The 13849-nt window shown below is 46.6% G+C and overlaps 1 protein-coding gene across 2 annotated transcripts in view; it reads left to right on the top strand.

Moving 5' to 3' along the window:
• The window catches only part of LOC115095044 (dipeptidase 1-like), a 74627-nt gene that overhangs the window by 37619 nt on the left and 23159 nt on the right, over nucleotides 1–13849 (top strand). For both annotated transcript variants that reach the window (XM_029608224.1, XM_029608225.1), the window contains exons 4-6: nucleotides 265–415; nucleotides 5904–5973; nucleotides 6828–7004. In XM_029608224.1, coding sequence (XP_029464084.1) covers nucleotides 265–415; nucleotides 5904–5973; nucleotides 6828–7004 — 398 coding nt within the window. The remainder of the gene's footprint in view (nucleotides 1–264; nucleotides 416–5903; nucleotides 5974–6827; nucleotides 7005–13849) is intronic.

The raw sequence follows: 13849 nt of genomic DNA, 5'->3' as shown, positions 1-13849 counted from the left end.
AGCCATCAAACTCCATTTCTGATTGGTGAACATGTCACTTCATAACAAGACCACTCCCTATTTTTCTATTTCTGGTTTCTGTGGTCACCCCCACCCCTCAATGCAGTACAGAAACTTTTGAACCGTCCTGACCAGAGCTACAGTATTACCTTTATCTGGGCAGACTGGATGAGTCACTTGAATCTTTCTCTGCCATGTTTTACGGTTCTGGTGCCTGGTCTTAGTGTTTGGCACCTCCTGACTGTGAAATATTTGTTTTCTCAGATGTAAAACAAGCCTTCCAGGAAAAAAAAGTGGCTAGCCTGATTGGTGTGGAAGGTGGACACTCCATAGACAGCAGCCTGGCCACCCTGCGCATAATGTATGACCTGGGAGTGAGATACATGACTCTCACACACAGTTGTAACGTGCCATGGTAAGAACATAAACTGTTTTGCAGTGACACAGTTGCGGGCATGGACCCTTGGCCAGGGTGGAGCTCTGCAGATCCCCACCATTAGCTGGCAGAGCTGGCTGAGGCAGAACCCAAACTGGAGCTTCATCTATACCAGTCCTCATTCCCCTTAGGTTGAGCCCTCGGGTACTGGGGCAGGGCAGGCTGGGGTCTTTGCTGAAGAGCTATAGTTCAATAGAGATGGCCAGATTATAGGCTAGGGTTCAGGGCAGGCTATGTATGGATGTAGTCAACGAGAAGGAGAAGGTGAAGGTTGGTGGTAGGCAGAGGGTCAAACATGATCGAGAGTCAGGCAGTGGTCAATGGCAGGTTAGTTCAGGCATTGTCAATCGTCAAGCAGTGGTCAGTGCAGGTGGAGTTCAGGCATAGTCGTGAGTCAGGCCAAGATCAGAACCAGAGATCTGTCCAGGGAAAGGTGGAATGGAGAGGCAGGCAGGGAGGCAAGGGACAACACAGGTGGGCCAGCAAGGACACTGAAGACAACGAAGAAATGAAGACTGACCACAGACGAAGACCAGATGGAGAATTGGAGTGACAAGAGCAAGATGAAGACCACAGGAACAGATGAGAGGAAGACCAGGACACTGAGATGATGATCAGGAACAGACAAGATGAAGACAAGGAACAGACGCTGGACCGCTGGGGCAACTCGCTCTACTATGCATAGTGAACCTATTGCCAAGACAATGGAGCAGAGTCAAGAGAGGCCTTTATAGGCCATAGCTTCAGATGTCATCTTCAGGGGACATGGGGCTTTTTCTGACATGGCCCCTTAATGGCCCAGGAAGAGCCGTGCATGTGCACCTAGGGAGGAAGCGCCGCACAACAGGAATCAGCAGCGTCTCACTGTGATGAAGGAGGGCGTCTGGCCTGGGGGAAATCGGTGACAGTGTCCCGCTGTATGCACTGGGCCAAGCTAGAGTTAAAAATGGCAGTCTATGGGTGTTATAATCTGCTATGCTGATGGGAGGAGCAAGCAGATGGGAGTTAGCAATCTGTTATGAACTGGCTGCTGGATACTCCCGTTGAAGGAGGAGTTTAGCAAACTTGTTATGGATCTGCTAGGGATATAGCAATCTGTTATGGTCTGCTCCTGTAGAGGGAGGAGTTAACAATCTTGTAATGCTCCGTAGGCAGAGTTAGTAACATAGTTAAGATATAGACTGCAGAGTTAGCAATCTGTATCAGCGGAGTGTTAGAGAGGGTACTCAGCTGTAGAGGAATGTAAATAGGTGGATCCTTGGGCCAATGGCAGATGATAGCGCCCCCAGGAGGATACCCTGAGAGGGACCACTGGCTAGGCTTGGTTATGGAGACAGACACAGATAGTTCTTTTATTAGACAGGTTAGTAGAACCACCAGAGGTGGCAGTAGTGAGCTGTTGTGCCCGGCAGGGCTGAAGTCCCTCAGATACTGGAACAGCGCTCCCAGGGTAGCTGAGTTGTAGAAAGACTATAAATAGTGAGTAGACAGGTATGCTGTATTCATAGCCAGAACTAGATGACAAATCTCACATAAGGTCTTAAGGAGGCTCAGTAGCTGGAAAGAGTTAGGCCCTCGAGGAGCGAGTATCTGGTTCCAGGGAAAGCTCTGAGAGAGCGATGGTAAATCACAAATGTCTGCATCTGCGATAGCTTCCAGGCAGTAGAGAATATTCAGAGTGTGCAGGAACATGGGCCCTCGAGGAGCGAGTACTGGTTCCTATCTGCAATCTGAAATAGAGAAAAGAGAGTGAGGCCCCCGAGGAGCGGGTACCCCTGGTAAGTCCGAGGAGGCAGAGTAGCTTGGATGAATCTGTAGCGAGTCTGAATCAAAGTCCGAATTCATGTCCGATTCGTAGTTCTTGCTAACTCAATCTGTTAGTGAAAGTATGAGACCTTTTATACTGGAAGCGGATGACGTCATCTCAGGGGACGCCCCTGAGGTTCGCGCCCTTGCAGGTACAATCATTGGAGCGCGTGTGCATCCTACGTCATCAGGAACATGGCGGATCCGCAGCATCGGGCCAGTCCGGGTACGCCGGAGAGAGGAGGCATGGAGACGCCGCGGCAGCAAGCCATCCATCAGACCCGGAGAGAGTCACCACAGAGGTAGAGAGGGTGGAGTGAGAGCGTAGAGCAGCTACGAATGCAACAATGGGGCAGCCCGCAAATTGCTGATCGGCAATAGTACCCCCCACTTCTTAAGCCCCATCCTGAGGTCTTGGATCTGTGGGGGTACCGGCAACAAAAATTCCTTCAGATCCTTACGGGTTTCTTGGCTTGGTTGGTAACTTCTATAACCAAATGATTGGTTTTCTCCCCTAGTTCATGCAATTCTGGGGATGAAAGCGGAGTTTCACACAAAAGAATAGTTTCTCCTGGTCTGACGGGATGTGAACAAATGCGACCTGTTGAACAGACTGATTGTGAAGAAGCATCCTCTTCATGGTGGCCAGGCGGTGGAAGAACGTTCTTTTTGCAGAAGTTGTGTATGCAGGATTTGTATCTCGGCATCTTTGTTCTTGATAAGGATCTCGGTCTTCCACTTAACAAGGTGGTTTTCCTTTACCAAGCTTTCTCATGCGTATCTCTCTCTAGTTCCAATTGTTCCTTTAGCTCAGAGCTTTCCAAACTTTTCATGTTGGTGACACACTTTTTAGACAAACATAATTTCACGACACGGTAATTCAGTCTACTAGTAAACCAGAGGTTAAAGGTTAAACGAACGAAACATATTTCGACAATTTATGTATGTTTCCTTAAATATATACATAAATAAAATGTTTCACGACACAACCTATCTCATGAAAACCTTAAATTTATATTAAAAATGTATATTCCAAGATTCATGTTATTGTTATAATTTATGAGAAACAATAATAAAACAAATTGTCTGTCCCCCACACACTCATCTCTCTCCTCCCCCCAGCACATGTCTGGCCCCCACACACTCATATCTCTCCCCCTCAAGCACATGTCTGTCCCCCCAGCACGTTTGCCCCCCACTCACTCATCTCTCTCCCCCCAGCACATGTCTGGCCCCCACACTCATGTACCTCGTCTTTTTGATTGTTGCCAGTTAAGTGCTTCACTCCCTTCCATGATCACCAGACACTGCTGCTTGCAGTCAGTACTCCTCATGGCCAGGCCTCATCGGCAGCAGCAGCCAATGCAAGGATGGCTGGACTCGTTCCACCCACCAAGCCCCCCAAAAAAAACGCGATTGACAGCAAAAATCACCCAATAATAAGCAACCCATAAACTGAAAAAAAAAAAAGTGAATCTCTAGAAAAAAAAAAAGCCCAAACTCGCATCAGAGTTGACTGGGCTTGCGCGACACACCTGCACACTGCAGGCGACACACTAACGTGTCCCGACACACAGTTTGGAAAGCTCTGCTTTAGCTGATCATAGACTGCTTTAAGGGTATTTTCTTGGAGGTGATGCAGGGTGGTCTGAGTTCCTCTGCAGTCCTTGCAAAGGGTCTCAGATGGGTGGAAGCCATGCTCATCGGCTGGGCCAACCCTTTGGGTTCTCTACAGGCTTTGGTGCATCCAGGTCCCCACTGGACAAGCTCAACTGTGGACCAGTTAAATTGTGGCTGATTTCATTGGAGCCATGGCATGCTTAGTATAATCAGGCTCAAGGCTCTGAGTAGAACGTGGAAGCTGATGATTTGTGTGTGTGAGGACCCAACACACAATGCAAGGGGCGCTGTGGACCGGGTGACCCATTCTGGTAGGGGCACTCCGTAGATGGATGAGAGAACTAAGGGCGGCATCAAGGGACTGGTAGAGATTCAGAACCATGCAAGAAACTCTTGCTATATGAAGTTCCCCCTGGAGCCAGAGTCCACCAAGGCTTGGGTGGAGCAATGTATGGAAGACTGCTCCAAGGAGACAGGCAGGAGGAGCTGGCGGGGTTGAGGCAGTGAGCCGTATGGTCACCTGCCCAACCAGCTCTGGGAGTTGCATCCTTCCCCTCCACTCACGACATTGGGAAAAAACATGTGCTTGAGCCGCACAGTACAAGCAGAGGCTTAATTGTCTGCGTCGGGTCTTCCCTTCAGGCACCAGGCAATAGCAGCCCAATTGCATGGGTTCTTCTGGGATGGCAACATCCAGCAGGAACGAGGGTTGAAGCAGCAGTGCTTGGGTTACTGTGGCCCCTTTAAGACCCGGGGAGAGCAGTGCATGTGCACCTAGGGAGGAAGCGCCACACAACAGGCATCAGCAGCATTTCACTGTGATGGAGGAGGGTGGCTGGAATATACCTCCAATACTCGAATGTAACTGGCTTTGAGTAACCAATGAAGGTGTGAGCTAAATTTAAAAGAATAAATATAGGTGGCCTAGTTTACAAAGATTCGAGTTTTATCCAAGCCTAATATGGCTCATAGAACAGCATTACATTAACTCTTGCTGTGGTTTCTCTTCCACTACCATGGTAGAATTTTGCAATGATGCTAGCTGGCTAGAAAAAACCCCAGTGACTTCCCCAGTGAGCAGAAACCAAGAGCCACAGAAATGTTACCTCTATAGAGAATTTTGAAAGTCAACAGCAGCTGCATAAGGAAATGCAAAAGCCACTGATTCACGTTAGCACACCAAACCCACTGTTACATCAGCAGAGAATGGGGCTGAGGGAACCCACAGAAAAGAGAATTCTGCTGCAGAGCCAGAGAAAGAGCATTAGCATGTGCACACCAAAAAAGGCATCACAATTCCAATATGTAGTAAGAGAATAGTGCTGGAGTGGGGTTCAGGTTAAGATGAAGGCTACTGGATAGCTTTATCCACTCCTATTTGTGCCCCGTCACATTTATGTAGCTGTAATGCCAATTTCCTTAAGAAAAAAGGGACTGAAAAGTCCATAAATACAGGACCAGCGATAAGATCACTAAATTAATCTTTCACACCTGGAGATTTAGGCTGAAAGTGAACGTCATAAGAATGACTTTACTAAGATAAGCAACTACATTAACATCCCCTAATGCATAGATCTGACCTATGCTAGGACTCCTCCTACCCATCCAAGACTGGAAAAAGAGAGCACAGGCAACAAGGAGAGCTCATCTATTAATTATTGAGTGAGTGAGTGTTGGGGGGGGGGTGCAGGAGAGCTCACCTGTTGGTTACTGAGTGTGAGGGGGGGTGCAGGCAGCTAGGAGAGCTCACCTGTTAGTTACTGTGGGGGAGGGGATGCAGGCAGCTAGGAGAGATCACCTGTTGGTTACTGAGTGTGAGGGGGGCGCGCAGGCAGTGAGAAGAGCTCACTTGGTTACTGAGTGTGAAAGAGAGTGCAGGCAGCAGCACAGATAATGCTTTGAGTCCTCAAATATGAGTCTTTTCTAGCCCTATTGAAATCTGATATAACACAGGACAGTCACTTGCAGCAAGGGAAAAGGACCTCAACATGTTTCTCGATCTAAGTCAGCCCCAAGCTAACTTTCTGCTCTTGCTTTCTAGGGTTGATAATTGGAGGGTGGACACGGGTGAGGAAGTAGCTCTCAGTGATGGATTATCTTCTTTTGGGCAAGTAAGTAGAAAACCTTTTGTCACTGGCCTCAATCTTTATTGCAGCTTTTGAGTTCATAAAACATTCCGCATTGCTAGATTTGGACTGAATTGCAGTTTCTAAAAATTGCCTTAGATGTTGGGAAGATCTAGTTTGTATTATTGTGGGATTATGGCAAGGGCAGACCTGACCTAAGCTATAGCACTTCATTAATTGAGTTCTTGTGACTGGATTGTATTGACTGAATCCTCACAGATTCTTTAAGCTGTTCAGAATTCTGTTGTACATTTGAATACATTCGCTTAAGGGGTAAGATATGTATTTATTTTAATATTGTTCTAATTTTGGCTAGTTATCCTTTAGCTAGGACCATAAGCCACTGAATTGTTAACTATGATCTTATATTTTAGTTTCTTTAGATTTGTATTGTTTAGTTATGTTATTGATTGTTAAATGTTAATTGTACATGCGCTCTGTTTTTTGTTCCCACCTTGAGCTGATGTGTTGAAATTCAGCAGGATGAAAGCTTTAATAATTAGAACTCCAAGAGAGGACCTTACCAGGTAGAGGCTGACCTGGGGCTCAGTGACAGCTCAGTACACTACATGTGGCGGGACCTGCATTTGGTTCCTGGGCTGGGTTTTCTTCTCCCTGGGCTAGCCAGGGCTAGGAATATTTCAGAGGCAGCACCTTGAGCAGCCATCGTACAGCAGCCAGATTCAAGGAGAGCAGAGCTGACATACTGCTTGCCCACTCCTTGCAACAGCCCTGAATGTGATGGGACTGGCTGACTGTCCTTTAGCTACAGCTGTATTAGGAAGCCATAGCCTGTTTTCTGCTTCAGATTCCTTTCTTCTCTTGCTTGACTTGTGCAGAAAGTCGTGTTGGAGATGAACCGACTGGGGATGATCATTGACCTGGCTCACGTCTCAGTGAAAACCATGAAAGACACTTTGAATATTTCCAGGGCCCCTGTCATCTTCAGCCACTCTTCTGCCTATGCCATCTGTCCACATCGACGCAACGTGCCTGATAACGTGCTCAGGCTGGTGGTAAGTACCAATACTCAGCAGAACTGGGAAAGTCTTATTAGGCTTGAGACAGAGTCCTAGCTCGCCCACTCATCCTTACAGATGGTGAGCTATAAGCACAGAGAGGTAGCTGCAGCACAGGTTTCAGGGTAATGGAACAAGCTGCACGCTCACTGGCTGAGGACTGCCATGCACTTCCTGTTCAAAGTGTGCACCACGTTCCTTCACTTTTAGGAACTTGGGGTGCAGTGACTTGGACTCAGAAAAACAGTTGCTGAATGCAAAGTGGTGTTCCATCAAGTCTTTACGGTAACAGAATGGACCTGACACGCTTTATATCTATTTGGGGAAGAATCTGTAGTCTTCATTCAGATATCCAAATACAGCAATTAGTCAGAATCCCCTTCCTTCACTGTGGCAGGACTGACTTAGGAAGCTCCAACACCTTTTAGGACACCTGGCACCTAAAATCATGTGTAGCTGCCCTGCTTTTCTCCTGCCAGACTCCTCTTCTCCCAAAGATGAAATGTCTTGCTGGCATCCTCTTACACTGACTATACAAGTCACAAGATTCAGATAGATTTATTGGCATGACAATTTTACATGTGTTACCAAAGTAATATATAGAGTGATTAAAATAAAAGGAGATGTACACAAGTCATTATATATCTGCTCCCATATCCCTTCTGGACAATCCAAAACTGGAACTCCCTGTTTTAAGGATAGGATTCTCTTATACAAACATAAGAAATAGGGCTGTGCACTTGTTACATCTGTTTCAGCGGGTACACGCACACCTCGCTGACTAGTACATGCGGGAAAATGGATAGCTTGTGTGTATCTCATTATTGCAAATACACAATTTCCTAGCACCGAGACAGATGAATTCAGGACCAGTGGGTTATGCATCTCTACCAGCAGATCAAACTGATGTCACAGTATATATACTCCTGCAGTGACCCCAGCCTGCCAGTATTCCCCATCTCCAGCAGATGGTGGGAAGTGCATTTCCCTACTGGAGATTGCTTCAAATTTTAGAGGAGGAATAATAGGAGATTTAATTCGCCCCACTCTCCTGGTCTCTCCCCCAGTTGAGTATTCATGAGGTGATTTCTGTGGTCCCTCAGATGAGTGCCTTGGTCCGGCAGCTGGTTTTCTTAGTCCTCGTGGACTTAGCTGATTAAAAGAGCTGAAAGGCAGCAGGTGCAGGAAGCCGAATGCGGCAGTGACGCTATATGCCCTCTTCTCCCACAGTCAGAGACAGTCTCTGTACTCAGTCGAGAAAGGCTGAGCTCAGGTAAGGTTAAAAAAAAGAGAAAGAGTAGAAGAGTTGTTTGTGAGCCTTCCTCTTCCTCTAGTCTCTATGCTTGGCACGCCATTCTGATGTTTGTTCCCACTCCCATGGGGGTTTAGGGACTTGGGCAGTCTGGTGGCTGGAATAGCCCAAGTGGGCTAGTCCCCACTGTTAGGTTTTCTTTTCTGTGTGCTGCATGGTAGGCCACGACGGTGTTTTTGCACACTGTTTTCTGCATGTTAGGCTGCCCTCTTCAGGACCGTTGGTGCATGTAAGTGCGTCTGACTGTGCATCCGAATTGTGCACCAGTTACTTTTGGGCGTGCTGCCTGTGCACAAAATCTGGGACTGATTGATTGTGCACTTAAGTTTGGTGCGGCAGAAGTACGCCTAGTTTTGGGACGCCTAAATTTTGTGCTCCTAAGTTTTGTAGCATGAATTCAACTAGACACACACCTTCAGTCATTTGTTAAGTGTACTTATGGACCAAAGGCACCTATGGCTTAGAAACCTAAGCGCTTTTTCCTCTGTGCTGCATGTCTTATTTGGGCATCTCAGCCTGGAGTGTCCTCTAATTTGTGCCAGTGCTGCTTAGAGGTTCAGGGAGAATTATCTTCCTCTGATTTTACTAAGCCTGGTTCTTCCCAGCCTGATGATGGCTTGAATAAGGACATGTCAGGAGGGACGCCTGACCTTGGAACTCCCTTAACTGGTTCATCAGTGGAGGACAGTAGCTCAGTGGGTGCAGCACAGGTGCCTTCTGTTTTGGCATGGATTCTTCTGCCTGTTCTGTCCAATCTTGTCAGGTCAGAATCACAGGCGGTGGCCTCTCACTTGTCCTGTACTACTGCTAATCGTCGAAGTACACAGTAGCTGGTCCTCCAGACAGGAATCCAGATGGCACTGATGATGAGGCTGATCCTGACTCTCTGGATCAGGCGTAAAAGGGAGATGCTTAATAAGGTGACTCTGTGTTTTCCAAAAGTGAATGCGCTTGTCTGTGCTGTCTCTAAGTGGATGACTATTCCCATGGAGGGAGGAGCTACCTTGAAGTATGTGCACGATAGAAGGATTGAGGCCATCCTTAAGCAAGCATTTGAAGCAGTGGCAATGACCTTGCAGATAGCTTCTTGTTGTTCCCTAAGAACATAAGAACATAAGAAATTGCCATGCTGGGTCAGACCAAGGGTCCATCAAGCCCAGCATCCTGTTTCCAACAGAGGCCAAAACCAGTAGAGGTGTGAATCGTGTGCCCGATCGTCTTAACGATCTAAATCGTCTGGCAGGAGAAGAAAATCGTGTTTGGCACGATTTTTTAGTTAAAAAATCGTTTTTTCCGATTAGTGCGCACTAATGGGAGTTAATGCGCACTAACCGGGAGTTAGTGCGCACTAACCATTGTTAGTGCACACTAACAGAAAATGATACAATTTGACACTTTTCAGGTCAGTTAAGGTCAGTTTAGGAATGAATATGTATTCCTATTGGCTGCCCTCTTATTTATTCATGTTACCAAGGTTCCCACTGACGGGGGATGGGAAATGGAAAAAGTTGGTAGCTTGACAAAAAAAGTAATGTGATCAGTCAATGTGACTAGAACTTGTGCCCTAACCCTGATACCAGGGGTGTTGTGATCTTCCTGCACACAGTGCCCTATCCCTGATACCAGGGGTGTTGTGAACTTCCTGCACTCAGTGCCATATCCCTGATAATGGGAGTGTTGTGATCTTCCTGCAAACAGTGCCCTAACCCTGATACCAGGGGTGTTGTGATCTTCCTGCATGCAGTGCCCTATCCCTAATACCAGGAGTGTTGTGATCTTCCTGCACACAGTGCCCTAACCCTGATACCAGGGGTGTTGTAATCTTCCTGCATGCAGTGCCCTATCCCTAATACCAGGAGTGTTGTGATCTTCCTGCACACAGTGCCCTAACCCTGATACCAGGGGTGTTGTGATCTTCCTGCATGCAGTGCCCTATCCCTAATACCAGGAGTGTTGTGATCTTCCTGCACACAGTGCCTTAACCCTGATACCAGGGGTGTTGTGATTTTCCTGCATGCAGTGCCCTATCCCTAATACCAGGAGTGTTTTGATCTTCCTGCACACAGTGCCTTAACCCTGATACCAGGGGTGTTGTGATCTTCCTGCATGCAGTGCCCTATCCCTAATACCAGGAAGTATTGCAGTGCCCTAACCCTAATACCAGGAAGTATTGCAGTGCCCTAACCCTGATACCAGGGTTAGGGCACTGTGTGCAGGAAGATCACAACACTCCCATTATCAGGGATATGGCACTGCATGCAGGAAGATCACAACACCCCTGGTATCAGGGATAGGGCACTGTGTGCAGGAAGATCACAACACTCCAGGTATCAGGGATAGGGCACTGTGTGCAGGAAGATCACAACACTCCAGGTATCAGGGATAGGGCACTGTGTGCAGGAAGATCACAACACTCCAGGTATCAGGGTAGGGCACTGCATCCAGGTATCAGGGATAGGGCACTGCCTGCAGGAAGATCACAACACCCCTGGTATCAGGGATAGGGCACTGCCTACAGGAAGATCACAACACTCCCGGTATCAGGGATATGGCACTGCATGCAGGAAGATCACAACACTCCCGGTATCAGGAATAGGGCACAAGTTCTAGTCACATTGACTGATCACATTACTTTTTTTGTCAAGCTACCAACAGTTTCCATTTCCCATCCCCCCAACCATCACCTCAGTGGGAACCTTGGTAACATCAATAAATAAGAGGGCAGCCAGCCAATAGGAATACATATTCATTCCTAACTGACCTGAAAAGTGTCAATTTGTATCATTTTCTGTTACTCTTAGTGAGTTTCCATTTCCATTTAGTGCATTTCCATTTCCCATCCCCCCAACCATCACCTCAGTGGGAACCTTGGTAACATCAATAGATAAGAGGACAGCCAGCCAATAGGAATACATATTCATTCCTAACTGACCTTTACTGACCTGGAAAGTGTCAATTTGTATCATTTTCTGTTAGTGCGCACTAACACGATTTAACGATTTTTAACGATAAATCGTTAGAATTTCTATTGTATTGTGTTCTTTAACGATTTAAGACTATATTAAAAGTATCGGACGATAATTTTAATCGTTGAAAAACGATTCACATCCCTAAAAACCAGGCCACAAGAACCTGGCAATTATCCAAACACTAAGAAGATCCCATACTACTGATGCAATTAATAGCAGTGGCTAGTCCCTAAGTAAACTTGATTAATAGCCATTAATGGACTTCTCCTCCAAGAACTTATCCAAACCTTTTTTGAACCCAGCTACACTAACTGCACTAACCACATCCTCTGGCAACAAATTCCAGAGCTTTATTGTGCGTTGAGTGAAAAAGAATTTTCTCCGATTAGTCTTAAATGTGCTAATTGCTAACTTCATGGAATGCCCCCTAGTCCTTCTATTATTCGAAAGTGTAAATAACCGAGTCACATCTACTCGTTCAAGACCTCTCATGATCTTAAAGACCTCTATCATATCCCCCCTCAGCCGTCTCTTCTCCAAGCTGAACAGCCCTAATCTCTTCAGCCTTTCCTCATAGGGAAGCTGTTCCATCCCCTTTATCATTTTGGTTGCCCTTCTCTGTACCTTCTCCATCGCAACTATATCTTTTTTGAGATGCGGCGACCAGAATTGTACACAGTATTCAAGGTGTGGTCTCACCATGGAGCGATATAGAGGCATTATGACATTTTCCGTTCTATTAACCATTCCCTTCCTAATAATTCCTAACATTCTATTTGCTTTTTTGACTGCTGCAGCACACTGAGCTGACGATTTTAAAGTATTATCCACTATGATGCCTACATCTTTTTCCTGGGTGGAAGCTCCTAATATGGAACCTAACATCGTGTAACTACAGCAACGGTTATTTTTCCCTATATGCAATACCTTGCACTTGTCCACATTAAATTTCATCTGCCATTTGGATGCCCAATCTTCAAGTCTTGCAAGGTCCTCCTGCAATGTATCACAGTCTGCTTGTGATTTAACTACTCTGAATAATTTTGTATCATCTGCAAATTTGATAACCTCACTCATCGTATTCCTTTCCAGATCATTTATATATATATTGAAAAGCATCGGTCCAAGTACAGATCCCTGAGGCACTCCACTGTTTACCCTTTTCCACTGAGAAAATTGACCATTTAATCCTACTCTCTGTTTCCTGTCTTTTAACCAGCTTGTAATCCACAAAAGGACATCGCCTCTTATCCCATGACTTTTTAGTTTTCGTAGAAGCCTCTCATGAGGGACTTTGTCAAACGCCTTCTTAAAATCCAAATACACTACATCTACCGGTTCCCCTTTATCCACATGTTTATTAACCCCTTCAAAAAAATGAAGCAGATTTGTTAGGCAAGACTTCCCTTGGGTAAATCCATGTTGACTATGTTCCATTAAATCATGTCTTTCTATATGCTTTACAATTTTGTTCTTGATAATAGTTTCCACTATTTTTCCCGGCACTGAAGTCAGGCTCACTGGTCTATAGTTACCTGGATCGCCCCTGGAGCCTTTTTTAAATATTGGGGTTACATTGGCCACCCTCCAGTCTTCAGGTACAATGGATGATTTTAATGATAGGTTACAAATTTTAACTAATAAATCAGAAATTTCATTTTTGAGTTCCTTCAGAACCCTAGGATGCATACCATCTGGTCCAGGTGATTTGCTACTCTTTAGTTTGTCAATCTGGCCTACCACATCTTCCAGGTTCACAGTGATTTTGTTCAGTTCGTCTGACTCATCACCCCTGAAAACCATCTCCGGAACTGGTATCTCCCCAACATCCTCATTTGTAAACACAGAGGCAAAGAATTAATTTAGTCTTTCTGCAATGGCCTTATCTTCCCTAAGAACCCCTTTAACCCCTCTGTCATCTAATGGTCCAACCGACTCCCTCACAGGTTTCTTGCTTTGGATATATTTTAAAAAGTTTTTATTATGAGTTTTTGCCTCTATGGCCAGTTTCATTTCAAATTCTCTCTTCGCCTGTCTTATCAATGTTTTACACTTAGCTTAACTGTTAGCTTCGTGGACCCTTGGGCCGATCGGAACCAAAGGATGAACCGCTGAGCGAGGTGGCAGCAGAGGTCCCGACCGGGAGGCGGCAAGGACGGAGTCGTGGATGGCCGAAGGAAGAACCAAGGAGGCCCTATGCGACCAAGGGCTTTGGCGAGGAAGAGGGAGACTGTGGAACTGGCGCAGTGGTGAGAGGATCTTCGCCCTGGAAGCCGATCCTCCCCCGAGAGGAGCTTGTAGGAGTTCGGCCGCTGGGACTTAGGAGATTCACCCTGGAAGCCGGAGTCCCCCCAGGAGGAGCCTGTAGGGACCCGGCCGCTGGGACTTAGGAGGACCCACGGGGGCCGAGTCAGACGGAGTCCAAGATCGAGTGCCGGAGGGTCGTCGTTCGCCAGTCCAGAGTCAGGAACCAAGGAATCACCGTAAGCCAGTCCGAGGTCGGAAGCCAGAGAGTCACCGTAAGCCAGTCCGGGGTCAGAAGCCAGAGGATCACCGTAAGC

This window comes from Rhinatrema bivittatum, chromosome 7 (genome assembly GCF_901001135.1).
Source record: "Rhinatrema bivittatum chromosome 7, aRhiBiv1.1, whole genome shotgun sequence".
NCBI classification, from domain to species: domain Eukaryota; kingdom Metazoa; phylum Chordata; class Amphibia; order Gymnophiona; family Rhinatrematidae; genus Rhinatrema; species Rhinatrema bivittatum.
The sequence above is the reverse complement of the archived record's forward strand: the minus strand, read 5'-3'. Positions and strand labels throughout refer to the sequence as shown.